At 38.8% G+C, this 25,753-nt stretch overlaps 1 protein-coding gene across 32 annotated transcripts in view; it reads right to left on the bottom strand.

Annotated features, from left to right (window-relative positions):
* Hdac9 (histone deacetylase 9) overlaps positions 1-25,753 on the bottom strand; it is an 869,516-nt gene that overhangs the window by 331,058 nt on the left and 512,705 nt on the right. For all 32 annotated transcript variants that reach the window (XM_030246984.1, XM_006515264.4, XM_006515266.1 and 29 more), the window contains 4 exons: positions 24,115-24,230; positions 14,646-14,768; positions 11,505-11,715; positions 10,608-10,825 (listed from right to left, as the gene is read on the bottom strand). In XM_030246984.1, the coding sequence (XP_030102844.1) occupies positions 10,608-10,825; positions 11,505-11,715; positions 14,646-14,768; positions 24,115-24,230 (668 nt within the window). The remainder of the gene's footprint in view (positions 1-10,607; positions 10,826-11,504; positions 11,716-14,645; positions 14,769-24,114; positions 24,231-25,753) is intronic.

Below are 25,753 nucleotides of genomic sequence, written 5' to 3' on the forward strand. Positions count from 1 at the left end.
ATTCCTACGGCCACTCCTACTGTCCTAAGCACTATCATTCTTCTTCCCTGAGCAACAAGACACTCAATTCTGGGCTTCCCTCTAGATGCTCTGAGTCTTTTCAACATGGTGGCTTCAATAATTACTTCACTCTATTAGGTAACATCCTTTTTCAACAGCCATCAGAGAGCTTTCTGCCACTTTCCCAATAACATCCGAATTTCTTCACATGGTCCACAAGTGTTCCATGACATGACCTGGCCCAACTTATTTCTTGCATTGTACTATAACAGACCATGTATGTGCTTTGGATAGCCTGGCCTCTGCTTGTCTTGTAAACGTGACCTGCTGGCTTTTGCATGAGACATTGACAGACTGGGATTTTCACTTCCTCACAAGTATCTGCCCGAGCTAGCTCCTTATAGAATTTACCTCAATTACCATTGGCTAATATATTTTTATTTGTAGCCCAGATTATTATCTGGCATTATATTGTTATTATTTTTGTTGTTGTTGTTTACAGTTATGGTTATTTGTATTCTTACTGGAATTCAAGTGTCCCAAGAACCCAAGCTGGATTTTTTTTTATTATTTTATATCTGAGTGACTCTAACATTGCATGGCATCTCGTTGAAGTACAACAAATACTGCAATACATAATGCTTAATAACGAAGCTTTCATAATTTCCCCCTCAGACTTTGGTTCAAGTACTCTGTACATGGAAGAAAAAAAAAACCTTCCAATTTTTCACCTTCTGAGGAATAATGATGGTCCCTGTGAACAATCCCATCATATAATCAGATAAATGGGACATCTTGAAGCCAGTTTCACAAGATATAAATGCACAGAGGGGGTTAACTTTCACTTCTTATTTTATTTTAGGTATTTCACTAAAGCTGTTTTCATTTAAAAAAAAAAAACTCACATTTGCCAGAGTGGAAAAATTAGCAATTAACATCAGCAAGGAAAATCTACAGACAAAAGTCACAGAGAAATTCTGCCTGCCAGGTTTGACTTATTTCAGATTTTTAAAAATGAAATGTTACTTGGTACTATTTGTAAGTATTCAGATTATGTTGTTTTCTATGTGTGTTTTTTTTTTTTTTTGAACTCCAAGAACAACCATTACAAAGATGGTACAGCTAACCCTTTTCTAATTTGCACTGCTGCTGAGTGGCCACAGATGTGGCAAGATGTTGGCTTACTCTCAGTGGGGTGGCAGGGTCTCCCTTTGGTTGAACATCTGGAGGTGATCCTCCAGCAAAGTCAGCCTGTTGCCTTGCTGGCTAGAAAACAGGAGATGAAACATCTGTGTGACAGATAAATGCACACGCCTGTTTGAATCTCTGCTGAGCTCCCATCTGTAAAACACTGAGTGCTGTCCATCTGACACCAGGTGAGTCTTGGTGGTGGGGACTCCAGCTGAGATGAAGGGGAGTGGTGTAGCTAGCTTCTTCTCTCCCTTTAATCTGCTCTTCCTCATCTGTCATTGTGCCCCTAAGTCTTTATACTTTACTGCCATTGTGCAGACAGTGAGAAAACCACAGGCAGTGAATGACCATTCTGGGTGTGGGGTTACCTATGCACAAACATGCTTACAGGAATATCTGTCAGGTATTATAGCAAATGGTCCAAATTCCATGTCTTCAAGTAAGGAACTCAACTAAACTCTCCAATTCTTAACTATACCTCCTAGGGTTAGAGACAATCAATAATTTTGGTGTTTTATATTTCATGATAAAACCATATATTCTATTGATACATGATATAAATTAATTAAATACTGTTTGAAGTTGTATTGCTAACTTTAACATATTATCACATTAAGCTCATTGCTATCAAAGTTACATTGCTTGGTTCCAGCTCCATATAGTATAAGCATAAGTGTTTTTCATTATAATAGCTGAAATTTAAATTTAAATATTTCCCACAAAATCCTTCATATGCTTTCCCAAACTCTTTCATTTACCATCAATTAACAATGGTACCAAAAAATATCTATTTTTTGATTATTTGATGATTTCCTGACATTTTGGAGAAACCCATAAACATGGGTGTCCTGATTCAACTGCTCTGCAAAGCAACCCTCAAGCAGCTCATCCCAGTTTAAAAATCCTCTCTCAGAATTTAAAACATTTTACTCAGGCAACCATGGAAGCCTGTCTCGTTCTTTCCCTTTTCTTTAAAAAAAAATGTAATATTCTCCTTTTCGAAAAATAAGACCTTCCTCTTAAGCTCCAAGGAAACTAGACTTAAAAATAATGATAAAATTCTGTCTTAATTCACAAATAGATTAGGTATGTACTAGCTGTTCTCAAAAACAACATGCAGAATTTGGAGGACTTTCAAATCAAGAGGTGTACTTAGAGAAGCACTCCAGCCCCCCTGCCAGAAGACACCCTGCCGTTTTGCTTCTGTGCATCTCAGTGGAATCTGCTGAGCCAGAATTAAAGAGCCAGAAAAACCAGACAATGGTGTCTCTAAATATTAGTTTATTGTTGATATAATTAAATGTCCAAAATGTTATATATCCTCTTGTACTGGTTATGTGCATTAATCTAAGAGACAAAGCAAATTTTTGATAAGTTAATTTTTATCTTTTTAATGCTCAATGGTTATCCAAACAATGCCTGCAGTGAAGACACCTGGTTCTCTGAACGCCTTAACGTTCCAGCGACTCATCCCTTCTAGAAAGAAGGCTCAAAGCATCCTCCCTTAAGCTACTCATTGAACTGTGTCAGCAAAAGGAATATGTTTACTGTGTGGAAATCACATTTCAATTCAAAGCTTGACTACCAACTGTAATATTGTTCCGAACAGAAAAGAAGGCCTGCTTCATAATGGATGGAGATGTATATGAGGGAGCTGGGGCAGAATATGGTGGCTTGGTTTACAGCAAAGTTCCTTTATGGAAAGTGAGGCAGGTGCTAGAATGTGTGCTGTGGAAACACCCTACTACTTGCAGACAACCATTGTATTAATGTAATGAGGAAAACAGAACTACAATGCTGTGACTTGCACAGGGATTGTATGTTTACAGAGCTCTGTTGCAATCATCCTCTCAAGCCATCTTCCCCCTAAGCCCCTGAAGTTTTTTCACTAGAGAAGGATCAGGCACAAGGTGGAATACTCTAACCAACATTGCAGTACTCACACATAGTTACACGGGGCTTCAGGCACCTCCCTTGGAGGGAAGAGGACTCAGTTTTACAGTTCATGTGGTGTCTGTGTTCTACACAACCATCTGATCATTATCAGTTTATAGGCCTATGGGTCATTTAAGGAAAAGATAATGCTTTCTCTATTGTCACTTATGTTATTTACCACAATGGTTGTAAATAGCTAAATCATTTGTGGCACATCATTAGTTCTTATGTGCCAGCACCAATTTTGTAGCCTTGAGGCTTTATGGCTGAATGATATGATTATTAGTGAATGGGTGAAGGAATATGTGGGGTGGAGGACTGGGAATCTGGGTGAGACTCATCCTAGGGAAACTGGAATAGTTTAGAACAAATGATATTTCAGGATCCTAGGGCCACTCATGTTTAAAGAGCACATAGAAACAGCTAAGGGCTACAGGAAAAGTGGAACAAACTTGGTGAGTTAAAAGGTACTTGAACCCTAAGAAAGAAACTGCTGGGCATTTATTGTTCTCAATTCAATATAACACTTAAGCTATATTAAAAACTCCTTGTCAAGACTTAGTTATTTGAGTCTGTCAAACGAAACTCTGTGTCAAAGTTGAGAAGCAACCATATTAATGAGCAGTGTTCTCTTTCTGACCGGCCTGGAATCAACATCAGTCAAGCTAGTCCCATGGTTGTGTTCCCCAGACAATTCCCTTTACCCTGTGCTCTGACCTCATAGTCCTATTAGGCTATTTTATTTTTCATTCAGTAAAAGTGCCTCTGAGGAGATTAAAAGTGCAGATTGAAAAATAAAGGTTGAGGCCCTCCCTTGAGCCTGCAGTGAGGAAAGCATCAGTGGAGAACTTATGAAGAGTAGACATTAATCCACTGGAAGGGTCATTTAGCTCCATTTCCAAACCCAAGATTTCATCATATCTAATAATAAAGCAACAAGCATTTTTCTGTATGTTAGAAACCATCAAGTTGTAATTACATATTGAAATGCTTTTATTCAAAATTTTGCATGGTGATGTCAGCTGGTTTTGTAGCATAAGTGTTTTTTTTTAAAGCACACTACATACCTATAAGGATCTATTTTTATTGGCCTAATTATGACAAAACAGAATCTATTTAAGAGAAAAGTCAAAGTTTCTTTTATAAACTTCAATTGGTAGATAAATAAGCGAGGGGGCTTTTTACTGTAATAAAAACTGCCTTCAATGTGTGCGAATTTTTTGAAGATACAACCCGTCTAATGGGCAAAATGTAATCCTAAATTGGTGATTAAAAGACTCTGCCTAGAAACAAGCTGTCAGCTGGCTCGAGAGAAATGAACCCTGACAAGAGTAATGCCTACTTTCCTAAATGAAAGCGCTGTTCAAGTTCTGCTCATCAGGTTTTTAAGACTTAAAACAAGGCATTTTCCATCCACCCAGAGAGGAGATGCCAGCATTTGCATTTCTGTAGAACAGGATGAAGTCAGTCAACTTTCAGCCTTGGGCTTGTGCAGAACTCCTGTAAGAAGAAAGTCTGTCCAACATAAAACATGATCATGTGGCAGCATGCATTCAAGAAGGAAGCACAATGTGACCCAGCTGCAGCTGAACTTGGCACCACACACATGTATTATGAGCCGTCTGCAAGCCGTGCTCCAACAAGACACCCTCGAGTCCCACCACCAAGGCCATATATGAGGACTGGCAAGCGTGTGAGTACCTGAATGGAAGGCAATGTGCAGGAGGCTAGACACAGTGTGGGGAAATAAGGTTTCTTCATCCTGGCAAATCTACAGCAACACAAAATATCACAGGGTAACCTTGCTTTTGAAAATATTTGTCTGTTTTGCTCTGAAATGTGAGATCTGTAGCTTTGTGATATAAAACCATCTGCTTAGTGACAGGAACCCGACTAAGATCACTCACACAACAGTGGAGAACTGACTCTAGTTCTGTGGACAGGAAGCAATGACAACTTGCTCAACTCAATGAAATTGTTGGAAAATTAATATTCTTGGTGGTTGTTGAAAGGATAATGCATAGAAAGACGCTGGCATGGAGAGTTTGGCTCATACTAGACACTGTATGTAAAAGAGAGCTGGTCTATTTACATATTAAGCTTATTAAGCTAGGGGAACAGACAATGGGGAGATGCACACCACAGAAAAGAAAGCAGAAGTTATCCCAGGAATGATAGATTCAAAACCCAGGTCTGAGATGGGTACAGGCCTTAAATTATGCTTCAAATTTTAATCTCATAAGTAATCAGAGACAGTATTATGCTTGTTATAATAAACCTAATATGAAGAACAGATTTGCTTATGAATATGAGCTATGGTTTCATAAACTGATATTTTAAGATATAGATGTCTATAGGATTGGTGATCTTCAAAATAGTTTTGGTAAAATGCATGCTGTTTCCAATAGTGCAAACAGTAATCCTATATTAACACTCAATTCAGGAAGGAAATACACACATGTCACATTTGCATGTGACCACTAAGATGAAAGAATGTACTCTCCGGTTGCTGAGGATAACTAGGGACAGGCAATGGTCATAAAACATTAGGGAACATGGGGGATATGTAACACTGATTAATACAATTACAATAAAAGGAATGAATGGAACATATGCTACTTGAATTGAGGGTCACAGTCTCTCCCAAAATGCTAAGGAAATTCCTTGTTCAGCTTTTAGAGTTGAACACAATCATATTTTGCCTTACTTGTCAAAAGAGAACATCTACCTGCTTTAATAAAGCAACACAGAACATCTGTTTGGCCTTCAATTTATTGGTCTTGTCTTGGACATATCTTTATTATGATAAAATAGTACTCATGTCAAAATGCCTAAGTATCATGGTAATAAATAAATAATAAATGCTTATATCTAGGCTGAACCTTGACATACATAAGATATCATCTCTTGAATTATATTTGTTTTTAAAAATGTGTTGGCTGATATCCAGCCAAAAGGAATGAGTAAGACATTTATCATAGAGCCAGAAAAAAGAAAAAAAAAAGAAAAAGAAAAAAGTGAAAGAACAGTAAAAAAAGAAAGAAAGAAAGAAAAGGTTCTAGACACAAAATAATCAAAGGAGGTAACTAATCAAATCTCAAATGTTATTTCCTTTAAAAAGTTCAATTTCCATCCTCTCAGCCTTTGTTCTGATGTTCAGTACAAAGTATTACTATGTGAGTCGCCCTCTCTTCCTCCTTGGAAGACACTGGATGAGGAAGATTGGCTTTAAGGAAGTGTCTACCCAAAGTGAGAATTCAGTGGTGGTCTGCTTAGTATAATGGGAAAGGCATGTGAGTTCAAATATATATTAAACTTCAGATGACATAGATTTCATGGGATGAATATTTAAAAGGCAAATGTTAGAGAATATATGATAATTTTCAGTTAAATCAGAAACTCTTGGGCACAAGTCAATGATATTTTATTAAAACTACAACAAAATGTTGCTTCTGTGGGTTGGAGGGCAGGGGATGTCAGAGATCTGATGCCTCAACATGGAGTTGAGTCCTCAACTCTTCAACGAAAAGGGCATTCAGGAAAACAACACGCCCACAATGACATGACTGCATATGTGTACTTTTGTTAAACTATATCTAAAAGCTCTTCCATGTGGAAAATGACTGTTGTGTGTTTGTTTTTAACTAGATCACTGTTTTATTGTCCTGGGGGTGAGGGGTAGGGTGGGGGAGACTGACAGCCTATAAGGCGGGCTCAGGAGAAAATTGTTCATATTCTACTATTTTTTTGGTGGTTGTGGCAGCTCTTTTATAATTTTGTGAAAATTTTGACAATTCTTTTGACTCCTAACAGGAGAAACAAAACCCAGGTGAAACAAGGTAAAACCAAGTGGTTCTAGGATAAAGAAAGTCTTTGTTTATTTGTTTGTTTGTTCCTTAAGGTTGTCAAAACACTGAGTGCCATAGTCTAAATATACATACACTGGGGATAAAAATTCATAATTTCTATCTGTTAAAGCTGTCGAAAACACACAAAGAGATGATATAAGATGTGATTTCTGCATGGTTAAGCATCTTTCTGTGGAAATAGTGTTCATGCTTGTGAAGAGAATGATAAATCTTCCGGAGTGAGTTTTCTCCTGTCCTGGAATTCTCTTTTCTTTAAAGCTGCCTCATTAGTTGCTGGAAGACACTGCAATAAAAATTTTGTATTTCTGGTAGCCCTTGATCATTTATATCATAATTATAAGAGGCAAATAATCTTGGGAGGCACAAATATCCCATGTGAATGGCACTGAAACAGAGACAATGGCTAGTTAACTCACCAGGTAGGATTAATAATATTATACTATGCATTTCATAGGTTTTGCAAAAATTCAGTGAAAAACTGCATACCAAGTACATAAAGTAGAGGTTCCTTCTAAACTTTCTAAGGATTATTGACAATTCAAACATATCGTTCAAGTTTTTTTGTTTGTTTGTTTGTTTGTTTGTTTTTACCATGGAGGCCAACTATTGAACTCAGTACTGGTTTAGACATAGTCTTAACTAAAAAAAACAAAACAAAACAAACTTATTACCCTTACTTATGTGCTATGTAGCCTGTGTATATGGGTATGAGTATGCATACACGTGGAGGTCAGAGAACAACGTGTGGGGGGTCCGTTCTCTCCCTGTATCACGTGGTTTCTTGGAACTAACTCAGATCATCAGGTGTGATGGCAAGCATACTTAAGTGGCTCACCTTGACAGCCTGGATATCTTTAACTAGGTTCTCACTTTATACTTTTTTCTCTAAGGACTCAAGGGGAAAAGGAGCTATAAAATGCTAAGAGTCTTAAAGGAAAAGATATTTTTAGCATGCCATTTGCACACCTACATTTTCACATATGCTTTTTTTCCTGTTATGACTGCTCATGAGTGAGGACCATGATCTGAGGATGCCAACTGTCTCCTGCAGTTGGAGAGAATTACATCAAGGTTCATCTATGATAATAGAAAATGACAAAATTTCTATGCTTATTTCTTACTAATAACCATTCTAATGAAATGGACAGAATACAATAGACATATTCTCATGCAGAAACTTAGTAACTCTTGGCGTTTAAGGCATAGCCATAACCCAATAAAAAGTAAATATCCTTATCTCCTTAGAAGAAGGGTGAGCAGTAGTAACTCACTTACTGCTGGTTCTGTAGGAAACACTTCAAAACACAATACAGGTTCAATATTTCCATTAGTAAGGTTTTTCTCCATTTCCTTACACAATTGAAGACAGCTAAAATATTTTCAAAATCCAGAGGATATCCAGTGTGTATATGCCACTTGATTAGACATATGGAATACATATTTGGAGGAAAGCCAACTGGAGACCTGTTTGAGTAATCTAAACACCCGAGCTGAGAGGAGCTAACATCCAGAGATCAGTTTTACACTTTGAAGTTCTCTGGCCTTCATTTTACCTAATTAAGACAAGATTTAATAATCAAACCACTGTATAAACGTATACCTCAAAGTATAGGCTTGTTTCTAATTTGTGGTAGAATTCTTAACAGATTCCAAGGAATCGGCCCCACATGGGAAAGGCTGCTGATAAGATTTGCTCTGCCCAGTGCTCACATGCAAATGCCTGCTTTTCATCTTAGTTTTATCCTGAGACTGAGCCCGGCATCCGCCTGTCAAAATCTCTAGTGTGATACCAGATAGGAAAATGTAGCCTTAGCATCGCATCTGAGTGTGGGACAGTGGCAACTCCGGGTCATAGTCTGTGAATACTGAAATATTCTACAGTTACGCATATAAAACATATAATTTCACAGGGACACACTTAACGGATTTATGAACAGCAGAATAAATATACTCAAGCATTTTGATAAATGTTAAAATGAACCAACATAGAATTAGTATACTCCAATATTCGTTTTATAAGCAAACCTAGCTTCAAGTCAAAGACTATAAGGGCAAAAATATGATTCCAAGTCCATCACCCCATATAAATTTCATGCAACAGGCAGATTTGAAAAAAAAATATGGACTCATTTTAAGTTTTTCTACAAAGCCACCAAACAAATAAACCTCACTTTGCAACTATAGGTTGAACCTGTGCAGTCAAGCTGATGAGTACTGCACCAGGCAAAAAGGGAGGTAATTGCTTCCAGGAGAAACTGATTTGATAGAAATTAAATTAACAAACTCAGAGAGATGCTATTGCAGGCAGATGACTGAGAAAGAGGATACAGCAGCGGTTCTCAACCGTCCTAAGACTGCGGCCCTTTAACACGGTCCGTCATTTCATGGTGACCCCCAAGCATAAAATTATTTTTGTGGCTACTTCATAGCTGTAATTTTTGCTACTGTTATGAATTGTAATGTAAATATCTGTGTTTCCCATGGTCTTTGGTGACCCCAGTGGAAAGGTCTTTCAATTCCCAAAGGAGTCACAGTCCAAAGTTTGAGAACCATGGGCCTATTAGCTCTAGAGAAAGAAGGCCTAAAAGAGCACAACTCCATCTCACTAACTCAGCCCACACACAATGCACTGTCTTCAAAAAGCAAGGGGATAGCCTGGACAAATTTGTTTCTAGTATTGCTCAACACTTCTCAGGACTTTTTAGTTCACGACTCCATCCTTCAGTGGGATCCAAGAATAAAAGAATCCAAGATTCAGGGAATGTTACAGTAAGGCTGGCACAAGATGAAAACCCCACACTTATTGCCAGGAGGTAGATGTAAAGGACAGTGATGGCTTCTGCTCCCATCAGGGCTTATTTTGTTGGGCCTTGTGTTTTACACTGTAACAACACTTTGACTAAGATGAGCTGAATATCTGTTTATCAGTGAAGAGTAATGCCTCCAGGGCATGAGTGTATGTCACAGAGAACAACGCAGAGAGCTCATTTCCCTACAAATTCGCACGGCATGCTTTCGTGTGCTGCTGGGTACCGTTATACCACAACCACTCTTTCCTTGTGGTTGGTTTAGTAGGGAAACTCAGAGTGAGTGTGTTCTGGTACAGTCCATAATCACTTTTTCAGCCCATATCAGGGTTCGGGAAAGAAATAACCAGAAGTTTCAGAGAAACTGTTTCAAATGAATTTTGGAATGAAATAGGCATACTGAAAAATAAGTATGACCTAGATGCCAAGAAACTCAATGCTGGCTTCCACTGTCCCATCTGCCAACACCTGTGTAATCTTTCTGACTTGTCAGCCCACACATATGCCCTGCATCACAAATGAGGCTTGATGCACACAGGACTTATGTGTCTGTGAATCAAATAAACATCTCCCCAACCTTAAATCATCTTATTCACCCATGATCTCGACTTTACTTCAACTGTTTCGTGAACATACAAAAAGTGAGAAAGTGATATTGTGACCCTGTCCTTGGACCCAGAGTGCTGGGCAAGGACAGTGATATTTGCATTATGCCAGGTCCCAGCATTTTCCTCCCATCTCCAGTAAAGAGAACCCTCCTTTGGAAACCAGTGCTTACAATATCTAACTCAGCTTCATGGCTTACTTTGTTCATGTGGATCTGCTGCTGGTATTGTTTCTGCTTCTCCAGGAACTGCTGGTGCTGCTGCTGAATGACCAGCTGAGCCAGCGTGCTCTGAGGCAAAGGTGCAGACTGGGTTCGATTCAGGGGTCGGTGGCGGGGCAATTTGTGGGTACCTCTAATGCCTGGTGAAATTCTTTCTTTTGTTGCCAAAGGAGACTGAGGGTGTAATGGAACTCCACCTGAAAAACAAGATGTCAATGTGAGTAACACAGTGTGAGTGTGTGAGTGTGTGTGCATGAGTGTGTGTATGAGTGTGAATATGTGAGTGTGTGTATGAGTGTCAGTGTGGATGTGAATGTAAGTATATGTGAGTGTGCATGAGTATTAGTGTGTAAGTGTGTGTAAGAGTGTGAGAGTGTGAGTTAGTGTGTGTTTGAATGTGTGTGACTTTCTGTATGAGAGTGTGTGTATGAGTGTATAAGTGTCGGTGTGTAAGAGTATGAGTGTGTATGAGTGTGTGTCAGTGTGTAAGAGTGTGAGTGTGTGTATGAGTGTGAATGTGAGTGTGTGTGTAAATAAAGATGCACTGATACATAATTTTAAGAGAACTCAGGAAGCATTTGCCAGGCATATAAGTTGAGAAGGCTTGGCTGGGAAGGGAAGGTGCAAAAGCCTTGATCTTGATGTCTGTGCAGTAGAAGCATAAACCGGCAATGTGCAGTCTATTCTATACCAAGGGCTCCTCCCAGCTCCACCTCACAAACCAGGAATACATAATGATCATAGCTCCTCCCAAAGTGCCAAAAGTTTGGCACTTGTACAACATCAGGAATTACTATGATACTTCTGAGTTAAATGTCACACTGGATCACTGATAATAGTCTTAAAGGACCTGAAAACAATGTCATTACTAATTACCAGCCACGAGAAGCTTTTGCTGTCGCATTTGTTCCTTCAGCAGTAGGTGCTGCAGGAGAGCCTGGTGGCTGCTGGTGGGTTTTCCTTCCATTGCTACATGAACGTGGCTGGAGGACGCTGCAATGCTACTGCCATACTGACTGGGCAGAGGAACACCTTGTCTGAGCATCTGTGTCTCGCACTTCTGTTTGTCTTTGAGTGAGTTAGAAGCCTGTGTCAAGAAAGAATGAACATGTTAGTCCTCCTTATCCACGTCAGTGCTAGGGCTCTCGTTATTATGTAAGTTTCTTGTGCCCACTGTATATACTGAGGAAAACAGATAACACTGGTGTTTTTGTTTGTTTGTTTGTTTGTTTGTTTTTCGAGGCAGGGTTTCTCTGTATAGCCTTGGCTGTCCTGGAACTCACTCTGTAAACCAGGCTGCCTCAGAAATCCGCCTGCCTCTGCCTCCCAAGTGCTCGGATTAAAGGCATGCGCCACCACTGCCCGGCTTAATAATGTATCTTTTATACTACACAAAAGATGCAGTTGAGGCACTGGAAACAATTTAGCAATTTTTTATCAATGAAATAAAGTGTCAATGCACTGGGCATAAGGAAAATTCATGTTACATATTAAAAATGAGAGTAAACACAAACTTTCAACTACACAAGAACATGTTTAAATGTTTTGTTGTATGTCCTGGTGGTAATAGTTACATGAATAACAAAATATACTAAAAAATATCTTAGGAAGTAACTAAGTCTTCTTACCAAAGAATAGAAAATAAATGCATACATTGATTGGTTTGATTCATTTCAATATACAGATCAAAATAATCACACTACAAACTATAAAGACATGCAATTACTATCCATCAACTTAGCAAAAAGTCAAAATAAATGTCAGGGTTTTAACTGGAAAAATTACTTCTAAAATACTTAAAAAGGCACTCTATGAGGATAATGTAAATTGAAAGTTAAAATTTATTCAAATAAAGGCTATCATATTGATGAAGATAAGGCAGTCTATAATTCTAGAATTTTAAGAAAAGCACAAAATATACATTCTTATCACATCTCTAATTTTTCACAGAGCTATACGTTTCAAATCTTTAAGTTTAAGGTAAAATTCTCTCACTTGGTGAAAGCTGAGACAAATAGACAGGAATGTGATTTAAATATGTATTTTTATTAATTCATAACAGATCCCCACATCTCTGAATATTAAAAATGACAACCCAGATACTTTTGTATAATAAAGTAAACTACAAGTGAAATCAGATATCAAATAAAAGTGTTATTAAGAACTTGAAAGGCATGGTAACACAGTAATGATGCCATAATAATTACATCATCAAGAGCAATAATGAATTATCCTATTCAAAAAATTTAATGAATGGTGGTCATTTTGGTATTACAAAAGCAGAAGTCTAATGCCTCAAAATTATGTGGCATGTTTCTTTTCAAAACTTATGTTTCATCTTTCAAAATTGCTATGCACCAGGGAGGCAAAACAATTTTCAGTGATGGAGAAATTGAAGGACAGAGAGGTAAATGGTTTGTCTGAGTCACAGACTGGGTCAATCCAGTGTTTAATTTATAAGTGATGCCTGGCCCAGCCTCTTTTCCTTAAAATCTTCTGCTGTGCATTGTAGGGAAGGGGATATTAGAGATCCTTCTGCTGGCCAAAGGTAAGCTTGAGAAATTATTTGTGAAGGCCTCATCCACACCAAAATGGAAGCAAAGAAAAATGAAACTAATCCAAACCACACTGGTGTGTTCATCCAATGGCACCAAATAGAATTGCTATTGAAACATAAAACGTTCTGGCTTTAGTATGGTGCTTTGGGGAAAGAATTTCTTTGACTACATTGAAAGTGGTGCATGTGTGAGCTAGCAAGATGTGGTGGGTGAGAGCCCAGAAAATGGTGGCATCAAAATGCCAGTTGGAGTCTCACAAAAGTGCAGAGGTTGGCATTTATATAGAATTAAAATAAATGGCAGAGGAATAAAGATACAATTTTAATAAGTGAGGATTTAAAGACCCCCATGTCTTACTTATGATTTCAGTTTTACTTCCATTTTGCATTTCATTAAAATCAACTGTTTACACATCCTTGGAATTTCAAGAGTGTAAATGATTTAGGATTTTCATGCTTTTCATTTGTAAATCTTAGATTATAAAGGTCACATCCTAAATTTGCCTTCTCTTCACATATGGTATATGATCATAGAAAGATGACATTATATTCTATTAGTAATCCAGATGTAATAAGATTTTAGATCTAATAAAAAATATCTGTCTCAAAGATATATGTGAGTCTGACATACTGCACTTTGGAGAAGGCTTGACACTGAGTGCTGACACTGGTGGCAGGGGTGGGGACAGCCTTTACTTCCAGTATCTAGCATCTGACTTCTATGTATGGAAGGTTTAATTTACTAACATCTGTGATGAATTATCCTATGTAAAGCTGATTAATATTTTGTAACAAGCAAAATACATATTATTTTAGAGAATGTATATAAAATTATTTTTGTCTTCCTTTAGACTAAGACAATTACTCCTCCTGAAGATCCTATTTCAGCTGCCAAGATTTTTTAAACTAAGTAATTCTATTGAAGTCTCCTGGGAATAATAAAGTGTTGTGCTTGGAGAGCCTTCCAGATAGGTATTCTTCACCACAGAATGAGTGAATTCCCCAAATAAAGTCCCTCAGAAAACCATTTCTATAAACACATTCTGTTATGTGTCACAGACTGAATCTCTAAGCTCTGGCCTGGGGGATGCTCAGGTCTGCCACTCACTAAAAGGGTCTGAATGCTTAGAATTTCAGATTCTTAAGATTAGCTTTCTCATCTGTAAAAATAAGGACCATAATCTCTTGTTCCCAGGGAGGATGTTGGAACCACCAAAATTGTACATGTGAAAACTGCTAAATGTTTTCATTTTAAAAATTGTTACCCAAGTAAGTTATTTGTATTTGATCACATGGAGCAATTCTGTAATTTGAAACTAAATGCAGAAAACACCAAACCATGCTAGGGATGCTCTTGCTAACAAGGTTCTCAAGTCTAACGATGTGAGTAATACAAATGAGTTCATGTACAAGGTGTCGCTTGCACTGGGTTAGGCTGAGGGGCAGGCGCCATGACTCACATTGAGTGGGGACGGCACTGCTGGAAGTCCCAGAGTGATATTGGGCAGGGACGGGGAGGTATAGAGACTTAGCAGGTTCATGGAATCTTCATGAATTAGTATGCGCTGCTGTGGAACCAGTTGCTGTTAAGAAAATGAGAAAAGGAGATTATCAAAACATTACAAAGTCATCAGTTTTCTTAGTAAACTTTCAAATTTCATAAAGCAGTTTCTACATGATCACAATGAAGCAAACATTAAGTACTTACTGTTTGTTTCTATATTAAAGCTTTGTAGTATAGAATTCAGATGAAATATACTATCAGAGAGCTATACAATATAGTAACAGCATTTCTATGTTTATCATGAAAAATTCCTTTGAAAATATGGATTTTTAAAATATAATTATCATGTTTTTCATTTATCCGGAAAATACAAGAATCACAGTTGGTGACTCTGTTGAGCATTTATCGATTTTTCTCATACCATAAAGAGGAAGAATAATTTCATCAAATAGTCATAGCTTTGACCATAGGTTGACTAGGAGGAAACTCACAGGAGATTAAGCAACACTATATAAGGCTTCTATATTAATCACACTTTAATATAAAAATAATAATAAACTATGGGTCGTATTATTTTACAATATATACTTTCAAAACTAAATTTAAATTTTTATGAGAGCTCTATTCCACAATAATATGCATTTACACTGAAATATGCTCAATGTTTTAGCATCTCAGTGCTTTTTCAAACAAATACCTTTTTAATCCAACACTAAGAGAAATGTGTCCCTACATGTGGCTTACTGTGGTTGCTTAGCTTACGTCTGCTCCCCTCCCAGAACTTTTATACAATAAGAGTTACAAAGGTCTTATTAGACTAGGGAACCCTGGCCTGATATGGTTCCCCAGGGTACAACATCCCGAAAAAGGATACTCCATGTTACAGTATAACACAGTGACTGCTTTCTTCCCAAACAAAAAGCATATGGGACTCCAATAATAGACCACCTCCAAGAGAGATATTGCACACCCGGGCTTTGACTAAAGTAAATATAATAACTTGTCAAGCATGTTTGGGGGAGTTGTAGATTTTCCTCAGGACAAACCTGGGATATCAATTAACAAGGGAAAATATGTGCTACTGCAACGTAACCTCAGAATGTCAGTGAAGAGTGCCATGCCACCAAAACACAGGATGTTATTCCAAACCGTTATCTCCATCATACAGCTGTTTGGAGATGAGCCTTGGCCTTAACATAATACAAAGAGAAGCTTAATGTGGAGCTTTCCTAGTGCAGCATAGATCTCTACCCTAGGCTGTGTTTCTTCTTAAAAGAACATGTCAGCTATTCATGCATGAAAATCATGTGTTATGTTCAACTATTAATGCTCCATTGCGTTTAGATGGCAAAATTGAAGCTGTCTAAAACCCCAAAGCATGAAAATTACTGGGAAAGATTTTTAAATTATAATGTATGAGGTTATAATTTTATTTTAGGAGCTATCAGTAATAGTTGTATATCTGCTCAAAGTAAAATAACAAGCAGCTATTTTGTTTACACAGTTGGCTTTGAAGTCAGTTTTAGTATATGGCATATGCAAGAACCACAAAAGATACAAGCAAGTAATATTGTTTTATTATGTTACTGGCAGCTAATACTCTTTGAAAAGAAAGGAATAGCCTATTCATATGTATTCACAGAAGAGAAAAAAATAGGAACTTTAGTTGAGAATTAACCATTCAAGGTTGTGACTGCTTCCCACAGCAGTGGCTTGACAGGAACTTTGACAGGAGAATGCCACAGGCTCAGAGACAAGGTTTTCTTTGTGTAACTGAGATAACTTTTTTATACCCTCTACATACCCCACACATGAAGACAACACAGTTGGGGGAAACTGAGTTTTTCCTCAGATGTGGTGGTAGAAACAGCTGGCAGGCTGCTCATGCGGGCTTTGTCTGACATGAAGGGGCTTGTGTTTATTCCTTCTGTGGGATGGCAGGCTCTAGAAGCTTAATATAAAATTCTTGTGGCTCCATCTCTCATGGTGGTATATTAATTTCCAGTGTCTATCAATGCCCTGGAGGTTACATCACTAATATTCTCAAGCTACCTCGTGATCACTGTTCAGAGTGAGGGAAGAATATGAGGCAGGCAGACTCCCAGTGGGACCAGCAGGGTCATCTTCACATGCATCCTACACTACAGTTGACGCCCCCGACCCCGGAACAGAGGCAGGAGAAACAAGTAAGATTCATGTTGTATCTGAGAAACTCTAAGGCTTATGAAGAGAAGAGAAAGGGGAAAAGTGGAGCCAGTTAAGAAGATAGACCTGGTGATCTTACAGACAGGAGGATATACAAACCACACAAGACATTCCCTAATATCCCATGGAATGCAAGAAATATTCTCTGTCCCCATGCCGATGGCTGGTCTTCTCACAGACATTAACTAATCATACGGCACTTGGGCACTACTTATTGCTCTCAGCTGTACATAAGGAAATGTGCAGATTCTACAGAGGTTCCCAGTGTTTCGGTTCATAACTTGTAGAAGGAGACAGTCATTTCCTTTCAGATTGTCATTTCGAGAACAGTTGTCCACAGCTAGGTTCTTTGTGGGAGTGGTCTATCTGTTATTAATAAAATGTAAAAGCGTCTTCTCTATTGCTAACTACAGAGTGTGCAGAGCCACTTGCCATTTACATAGACAGTAACCTGTGCTCTCCCAGGCTGGTGTGCTTCCCTACCTCAGCGCTGTAAAAAGCTCACAGGAATCTGCAGGAAAACACAGAACTTTTCCAGAAGTGGTCTTGAAAGCGTTTGGGGCCATCCTTGGTGCTATATTGCTGAGACACCAACATATCACAGCTTAGAACATTGGAGAGATGACTTCAACATGAAACATCTCCATCCACAAATGGAAACTTGGAGGCAAGCTCATCAGTATTAGGTAACACTAGGTGCTGGGCAGGCAAACAAGCCTGCACCTTCAACCGCACACGTTAGTCAGTTGCTACGAGAGGGGAGAACCAGCGTCAGTGGACTGTTGTATCCACCATTGTTGTGTTAAAATTAAAGCTTTTGAATGATACAGAGATATCTCTGTGAATCATGGGTAATTAGTAACTCACCAGGAACATACAGGATGAGCCTAGAGCTGAAGTAGGGGAGATGTTCACATTTTAATAAGATCTTTCAAAACTGTATTTAACTTCCTTTTTTTCATGATATTGTCAACTGTAAGGACATCTTGCAGATGAATAAAATATAAAAAGACTGAAAAATATTTGCCTGTCAAAGGAAATACTCATTCAGCCATCGACATTAAGAAGCTACCGATTTAAACAGAAGGCATTAAATCTCCCCAAAGATGAGGACTAACAAAAGTTAGAAAAATGGCCATTGTCAATGTTCTGGATGAAGGAAGCCAAAGGGGTGTCATAGACAGGTACAGTTATTCTGGCCAACAATTCAAAATATTAAACATAACTAAGCACACAGTATGAACCTAGCGAAGCCTTGACTGGAAATGGGAGCTTCCTGGTCATCTCTCATGAAGTGGTCGGAATGGTGTGGATCCTTAGCATTTCTTGCTGAGGGACAGAACTGGATAGATATAATGGTGCGGCAGGCACCATGGAATTTATAGTGATTAAAGCATTTGTAAGCTATTGCTGGGTCTAAAACACGTGACTAGTGATAAAATGAGGTAAGAAATTAAATGAGCTAAATGACAGTGCACCACTCATATTCTCTAAAATTCACAGGTAACAGGGCAGAAAGTGTACACAAAGTGCAGGCGAAACCCCAGGAGAGCATGACTGCCCTGCAGACAAGAAACCCAGAAGGGGAGGAGCAAAGGACAAAGAGAGCGAGTAAAAGAGGATGATATAGAGCAGAGGTGAGCAATTCAATGAATGTCTCTCTTACTGACTCCTTGGCTTGAAAACACATATGTAAAGATCTGCCTACTTTCAATAAGCTTATAGAAAGGGTGAACATAGAATGTTCACTTTATTGAATGCTCAAAATTATCTACATTAGACCAGAACATTGGAAAAAGAAAAGAATTCAGACCTTTGGTAAGATATTTAGATTGGTAAAGTAAATGTTTATTATTCGTACTTCTCATCTGAGCTCTGCTCTGTATGGGCCGTGGATGCAGCCAGCCACCTACCTCTCTTAGAAAACAGTCTCTTCAGTATAAGATAGAGAACCCTGTTTTGAGGTAGCATCTTCATCTACCAGGGTGGCCTACAGGAAGACATACTTAGTCCATTGGCTTTGACTTAAAAATTGTAGACTATTTAAAAACAAGACAGTTGCATCTTAAATGTTCCCTCCTCAGTGGCTTAATATTTGCATATGGCTTTAATAACAATAATTTTTATATACTGCATTCTTCTGCTTCCCTAAATCTTCCCTGATTCTTCCCACATCTTTACTGCCCTCCCCACTAAGTTCATGTTCTCTCTCTCTCTCTCTCTCCTATCCTTGCTTCTCCTTTTATTCTCTCTCAAAAAAATTAAAATATATTAAATTTTAAGAAATTAAAATAAGAATGGAAATCAAAACAAGTAAACCAAGACAAGGTAAGTAAAAACAAAACCAACAAAGAGCCCATGAAGAAAACATGGAGCATTTTTTGTGTGTTGGCCAGCCACACACGGGCATGACTGGGGCTTTCCCTGGAATGTGGTTGATATACCCAGTGAGACCCATGGGGGAAATCTGGAAGATGGAATTTTCATTTTATTTAAGTGTATGTGTGTGCATATGTGCATATCTATATGGGTGCTTATGGAAGCAAGAAGAAGGTGTCAGACCCCCTGGAGCTGGAGTTATAAGTGGTTGTACACCGCCAAACATGTGTGCTGGAAAGTAATCTTGGGTCCTCTGGAAAAACAGCGAGTCCTGCTGAGTTGCTAAAAGACTTGGAAACTGTCCAATAACTTTGCATTTATATTTTATAAAAGATCTTGTTTTGCAACATTGGCTCATGCAACTATTGTGTCATCAGAGTTTTTTTTTTTTTTCCAATTGGGGGACAAGTTTTCATTGCTGCCATATAAACTATTGCTCTGAGATACCCACTTAGACATGGAGATGGCACAGCAAATGTCATAACGACTGACACAAACAGCCGGCAGATGAGCCATGGGGCCGGCGCAATACAAACATCATTTCCGGAGATCTCAGAACACTTCACCCTTATTATTGGTAATGCCTGAAAAAATCATTTTAAAATATAACAGCAGAGGCGGCCACTAATATTTAAATGGAAACAAACCAGCAGCTTGGCTACTGTTAGGACAGCTACCGAGTAAATCTACTGGATCTCGAGTCATGGTGCTGATATGCACGGACGCATATTTGAACCCTCAGGTCCCCAGTACTAACAATCCAAGCAACTCGATGGCTACAGACGTCTCTGATGGGAGCTGGAAACAGAAATACTTGAGGTTTTAGTTCCCAACCAAGTTTACAAAGGAATAAAGTGAGTAGCTCCAACAGTCTGGATGCTGGGACGGAGCATATGTAAAAAATAGAAGGAACGGAACAGAAGTGGTCAGAGCAGATGGAGACTCATTCTCATGTGAAAGAGAGCTGCTGGCCCGAAGACAAACAACTTAATGAGTTTTCCCTACGAAAAGTCCACGCTGATGACAGTAACAAAATGGACTCCTTTCCCATGTCAGAATGCACTACCTGCCTTGCACACACTGACTTGACGAAGTGGCAGGAACGGGTATTGCTACCTTTCAATCAATCAGGAATCTGAGGATTAACAGGAGTTTGGCCATGTGACCAAGCAGTCGGTTACATAGCAATGCTCAAGTGCCATCTTCAGACAGACTACTTAGATGCCCACTATACTGTGTGCCCAGAGTGGCAATCTACAGTGCATTCTCACTCATTCCTGCCTCCGCCTCATCTATACCAGGTGGGACTTGTGACTTAGAGGATAGAACACAAAATCATTCTCATCTAAGGGCTCAAGAACTTTAGGTGTGCCTTTCCCAGTCTCCCATTTGCTTATATGTAGTCTGAAGGATTAGGTGATGTTATACTCTATTTACAGGCACAGCAAAGAGAGAGCATTTACACCTGCTGAGTTCTTTTTTTTTAAGTTGATAACTGAGATTGGTCAGAACCTTCTGTGTATTGCGTGAAGACTGCACCACTAGGAGACACACTCAACTCTCGTTTCCTGTTCTTCCTATTGAGACAGGTTTTCAGAACATTGGACAGACTGGCCTTAACTTGCTCTATATCCCTGGCAGGTTATGAACTTGATACCTGTATTCCTTTAAGATGAAAACCTACTTGTGTAATTTTACCAAAGCTGGATATGCCATAAATGGCGAATTATATAACTGAGGGTTTTAGCATCAAATACTGTAATTTTGCTGCTGCTATGAAATCACATTCTATGATCCATCTTACATGGTATCTGTAAAAATAAAATCACATGGCAAATTCTTAGTGGTTGCACTCTTGGCTCTGTCCACTTTCTTTAGGTGGTAATGTGTCACAGCTAGGATGCTAATTTACTGACAGTCTGCCTGACTTCTACTGCCTCCTACCTATGCAGACTAAATCACAGGACAGAGCTCTGTGAGTGTAATACAGCAGAAAACACGTGTTAGCCATCAGGGCTGTATTTTTGGTTCTGGGCCATAGAAAGGCTACCCATCGGTGCAGAAAGGTCTGCCCACCTGGCCTTTTGGACCACAGTTTAGGCACACAATTAATTCATTATGAGGAAAGTCACTGCTTGCTTTTGAACTGGCCTTGTATGCATTGGAAGTGGATGTCCTGCCACTGACCTGGAGAAATCCCCCTACCCTTTAAACTCCAGTAAATCACATTTCCTTCTGTTTTGTTTTGTTTGTCTTTTTTGACTGGTGGGGGTGGAAGGAGAGATTTGCAGTGAGTGACAAAGAATGTGTAACAGCTAGCTGAAAAGTAAAGAGAGCCAAGTCTAGCTTGTATGAATAAAAGGTTCCAAAATAAAATAAGTAAGATGTCTTGATTTATACTCTCCATTTTGGCTGTAGCTGTGCATGTATACAGCTATACACACATATATACACATACATGTTTAAAATTAGACAATCTCAAAAATTTAATAGGTCACAAAGAGCCAGAAGAGTAATAACCTTCCATTTTGCCATTTTGTTTTCGCCAACACTTCTTCCTGGCTTATTATTATTATTATTAATTATTAGCTGAGCAGTGAATGGATACATTTAGAAACTTAGCAACTCTCAAACCACACTCTTTGTCCTCCCGCCTGAACTGTAATCAAATCCCACATGTTGTCTTCACTCCTTTGCTAAAGATGCCCAGACAGACATTTGAATTCTTTCTGAATCTAATAAAATGTGAGGAGGCAGCTAAGGACCCAAAGCCAAGTGATCAACAGCACATCTTAGAGTTAACTACGCTGTTGAGTGTAGTGTCATGTGCTGTCATTTTTCTAAGGTACAAACAGCCCTAGGACTGATCAGAACCTATCAATCAGTGTTTTTGTGGTTAGTGAAATCATGTTAATAACTTACTATTTGTGATCAAATTGATTTTTTTCTTGGAAATTAATTAAAGAGCTACAGAAATAGAAAATCACTCAATATGGGGATGCAATCTCAACCCCTGAAAGTCCTACTTACATGTGTGATCATAAGTATTCATAGAATATTTTTTTGTATTTTGGAGGATACAATAAAAACGAGTTAACAAGGGACAAGATAGTATGAAACTGAAAACTAATGAGGGTCTTAGAGATTAGTATAGAGGCCTGAATGTTCGCCTTGAAGTTGCTCAAAGATGCTCATAAGCAAGACCCTTACCTTTGCTTCTAATGGTTCCTTGCATATAGAGTAGAGGTTTAGACGCTGGAAGATGATGTCTCACTCTGGGTAAGACTCATACCTGTTCTGTGAAGGCACCTGGGTACTGCACATATGAGGCTGCTTTAAGTCAAAAAGCTCTGCAAGGATGTGCGATTTCTGCTGTAATACTCACAGACTCGCTCAGTTTCAACTTTTCAGGCAGAAAATCTGCCACTGTTGGAGTGAGGTGAGACACTCACCAAAATACTTAGTCCTTGGAATCCCAGCATTGTGTGAGGAGAGGCTGGAGGCGGTTGGAGTATTCTCCTTGCTCAGCACTGGTCTTTGGCTTTTCTTGTTTTGTTTGGTTTTGGTTTTTTGTTTGTTTGTTTGTTTGTATGTTTTATCTATCTTGAGGTTTTTTGAGTTCATGAGAAACCAGAGGTCAAAGTCAAGAATGTGAGGCCTTTAAAACATCCATTCCCACTGCTTATATTACACCTAATGATTTTATAACATCTAGTAGTTTACATGTGTGCATGTGTGTTTGTATGTGCATGTGAAGTGTATGAACTGACAGACCAGTGGAGGACATTTCTGTCAGTAAAGATGACTGTTTAAAATCAGGAGATTATGTTGGGAGACAATAAAAGTGACTCCCTTGTAGGTAGAAGTGTTGTGGCACAATGTAGATAACGCCATGGCAAGAAAGCTACTGCTATAGCCCAATGAATGACAGATTAGACCAATGCCGCTTGGTCTGAAAGTACGAAGACTCTAGAATACAAAGGGAGAGGCAAGTAACAGTCATATACGTATGAGGAATCGTCGCAGCACCTCTCCCTGCAGAGGGTACGTAGGGAGGAGGCGGCATGATGTGTAGACAGAACAACTTTAGGCCTTTGGTCTATGGCCAGTCAGTTCCAAAGCGTTCCATTAATGTGGCTACCTTCCTGCCGTCCACACAGAAACCACATGACTCCTGCTCACACTCACTTTCTTCTTAGTATTGTGTCATTGATTACAACAAATGTCGATATTTTAACGCAATCTTCTACATTAAGTCAGTTTCCCTAATGGCGCTCACATTTTTATTTATCTTTATATGTATATCTGCGGGTAGAATGACCATCACAAAGTAAATATGAAATAAATGCTTACTCAGCGAAATTCTAGTTCCCTCGATCTGACATCAGTTGTTTTCCCTTACACTTTAGGTCAAATGAATAAAATCTATGTCATTAGTAGTTATTGTGAGAGGCATAACATGGGCGTGGTTTGCTTATTTATGGGTCTACTCCTACCAGAAAGATTGGTACTCAAGCAGGATTACAAATCTGTATCACTGAGCAGCACAGAGTTAGCTAGCTAAGAAGGTATTAATTCTGCTTCGCATTTCAGTATTCTTCCAGCATGGATGGTCATCAAAACACCTGTGAATATAATCAAGTTTATTCAAACCCACATATAAAACTATATCACTGACACGAAACAGTACAAAACACAGCAAATATTCATTCATAATGTCTAGGAAATACTTGGGCTCTTTTTATAGATTTATAATGTGTGAAAATTTGGAAGCCTGGACTTAGATATATCACTTTGTGACACAGAAGCTGTTACCAGACATAGATGAAGCGGGGTCTTACCTCGGGGTGAGGCGTGGGAGGCAGAGCTGAAGCCTCATTTTCGGTCACATTCCCAGCAGGGCCATTGTTTGGTGAACTGGGACCTGACCCTGGAGAGCTGCTACTGACCGAGGATTCTGAAAAACATGGTGACATCCACATGCGTTCATGAGCAACACACAAAGTTGAACTGCACTGGCCACACTACTTGGCACCTGGTGTGACTGACTTTACTGCTGTGAGAATGACAAGCCATATACAGAAAAATGGAGGAAAGGTCTGGAATGTTTCTAAAGTTTTCAGTTTCTTTTCCTCCTTCGTTTTCAACTGCTAAATGTACCATTCGATTTTAAAACTGTGTATTAAAGATTCAGGGCTAAAAGTCACAGAAGCCCTGTGATAAGGAAAAGAGAAAAAGGGCATAATCTTACTTGTTCTCATGATTTTATAAAAGCATACAGTGATAGAGATAATAGATTTGCATAGGCATAAAAGCAAGCTGTTAATGCAAGAGAGCCTCGGGGAAACCTGTCTCAATACTGAACCAAACATTGCTTTTTATTTCATATACTAAGAGTATATCTTATTATAGTATATACCAGTCAAATTGTTTGAGGAAAAAAAGAAATAGACACCAAAAATTTCTACTATTGCATCAATGTCCCTGTAACATGTCGGTTGACTTTAATTTTACCCCACTGAATTTCTAGAAGATGAAAAGTTGTCAAATTTAGTAGTGTAAATATTTAAATACCAATTAAAAACAAATTCCTTGAGGCAACGTTTGACATCAGTAGAGACTATTTATTTGCTAATCTTTAGATACAAAATTCATGCAGACCTCAACATATAAAGTAATCTATTTAATAAAACAGCTAGTTAAAAATTGAAAATTCCAGTTCCTAGAAATGTATCTGCAGAAGTCATCCTTATTGAAGCCTTGGAAATTATCCATCGCTTGGCCCTTCCCATACTCTGCAGTCACTTGGAGTATGCCATCCACACCGTGTTAACCCTGGTCTGCTCAGTGGCACTGCCCCATGCTCTTCACCTGTGTGTTTTCTTGAGTTTCCTTTTGATGCCATGACTATGTGATCTGCATTTTTCTTAAGCTTTTCAAAGCCTCAGCACTCCATGCCTCTCTCCTTCAGGGACAGCACACGGATTCTCACACACAATCGTACCCTTTTACTGCTTCCACAATTTCTTCCATCAGTTTCTCAAAATATTCATGTGCTCCTAGTTTGGGGTTGCCCCCCTCATCTGGGATTGCCCCCACATCCAGGGTTGCCCCCTTATCTGACTGTAGTAAGCCTTATGCAACACTCTCCTCTCAAAGCCACTTCGTTCCCATTGCCATGGTTTACCCAGTGCCAACTGCAACTTTTCCTTCCAACACCTTTCCTTCCTCCCTCATACCTCACAGATGTCTGACTCCATTCCCATTGAACATTATTTTTGTGATCTGTTCCTAAACTGTGCCATCAGCTCTCACTGTTCAGAGTTACTAAAGTAATCTTTGGAGATTTCTTTAAAATTCTTCCCAGAGGATCCTTTAGAAAGTTTTCTCTGATTGTCCTGGCTCTTTCCCTTCCTGCTCTAAGTCACCTACTCTGTACAAAAGCAGGCTTCCCTGTCACACTGATTCACACTTCCCTAT

This window comes from Mus musculus, chromosome 12 (assembly GCF_000001635.26).
Source record: "Mus musculus strain C57BL/6J chromosome 12, GRCm38.p6 C57BL/6J".
Taxonomy (NCBI): domain Eukaryota; kingdom Metazoa; phylum Chordata; class Mammalia; order Rodentia; family Muridae; genus Mus; species Mus musculus.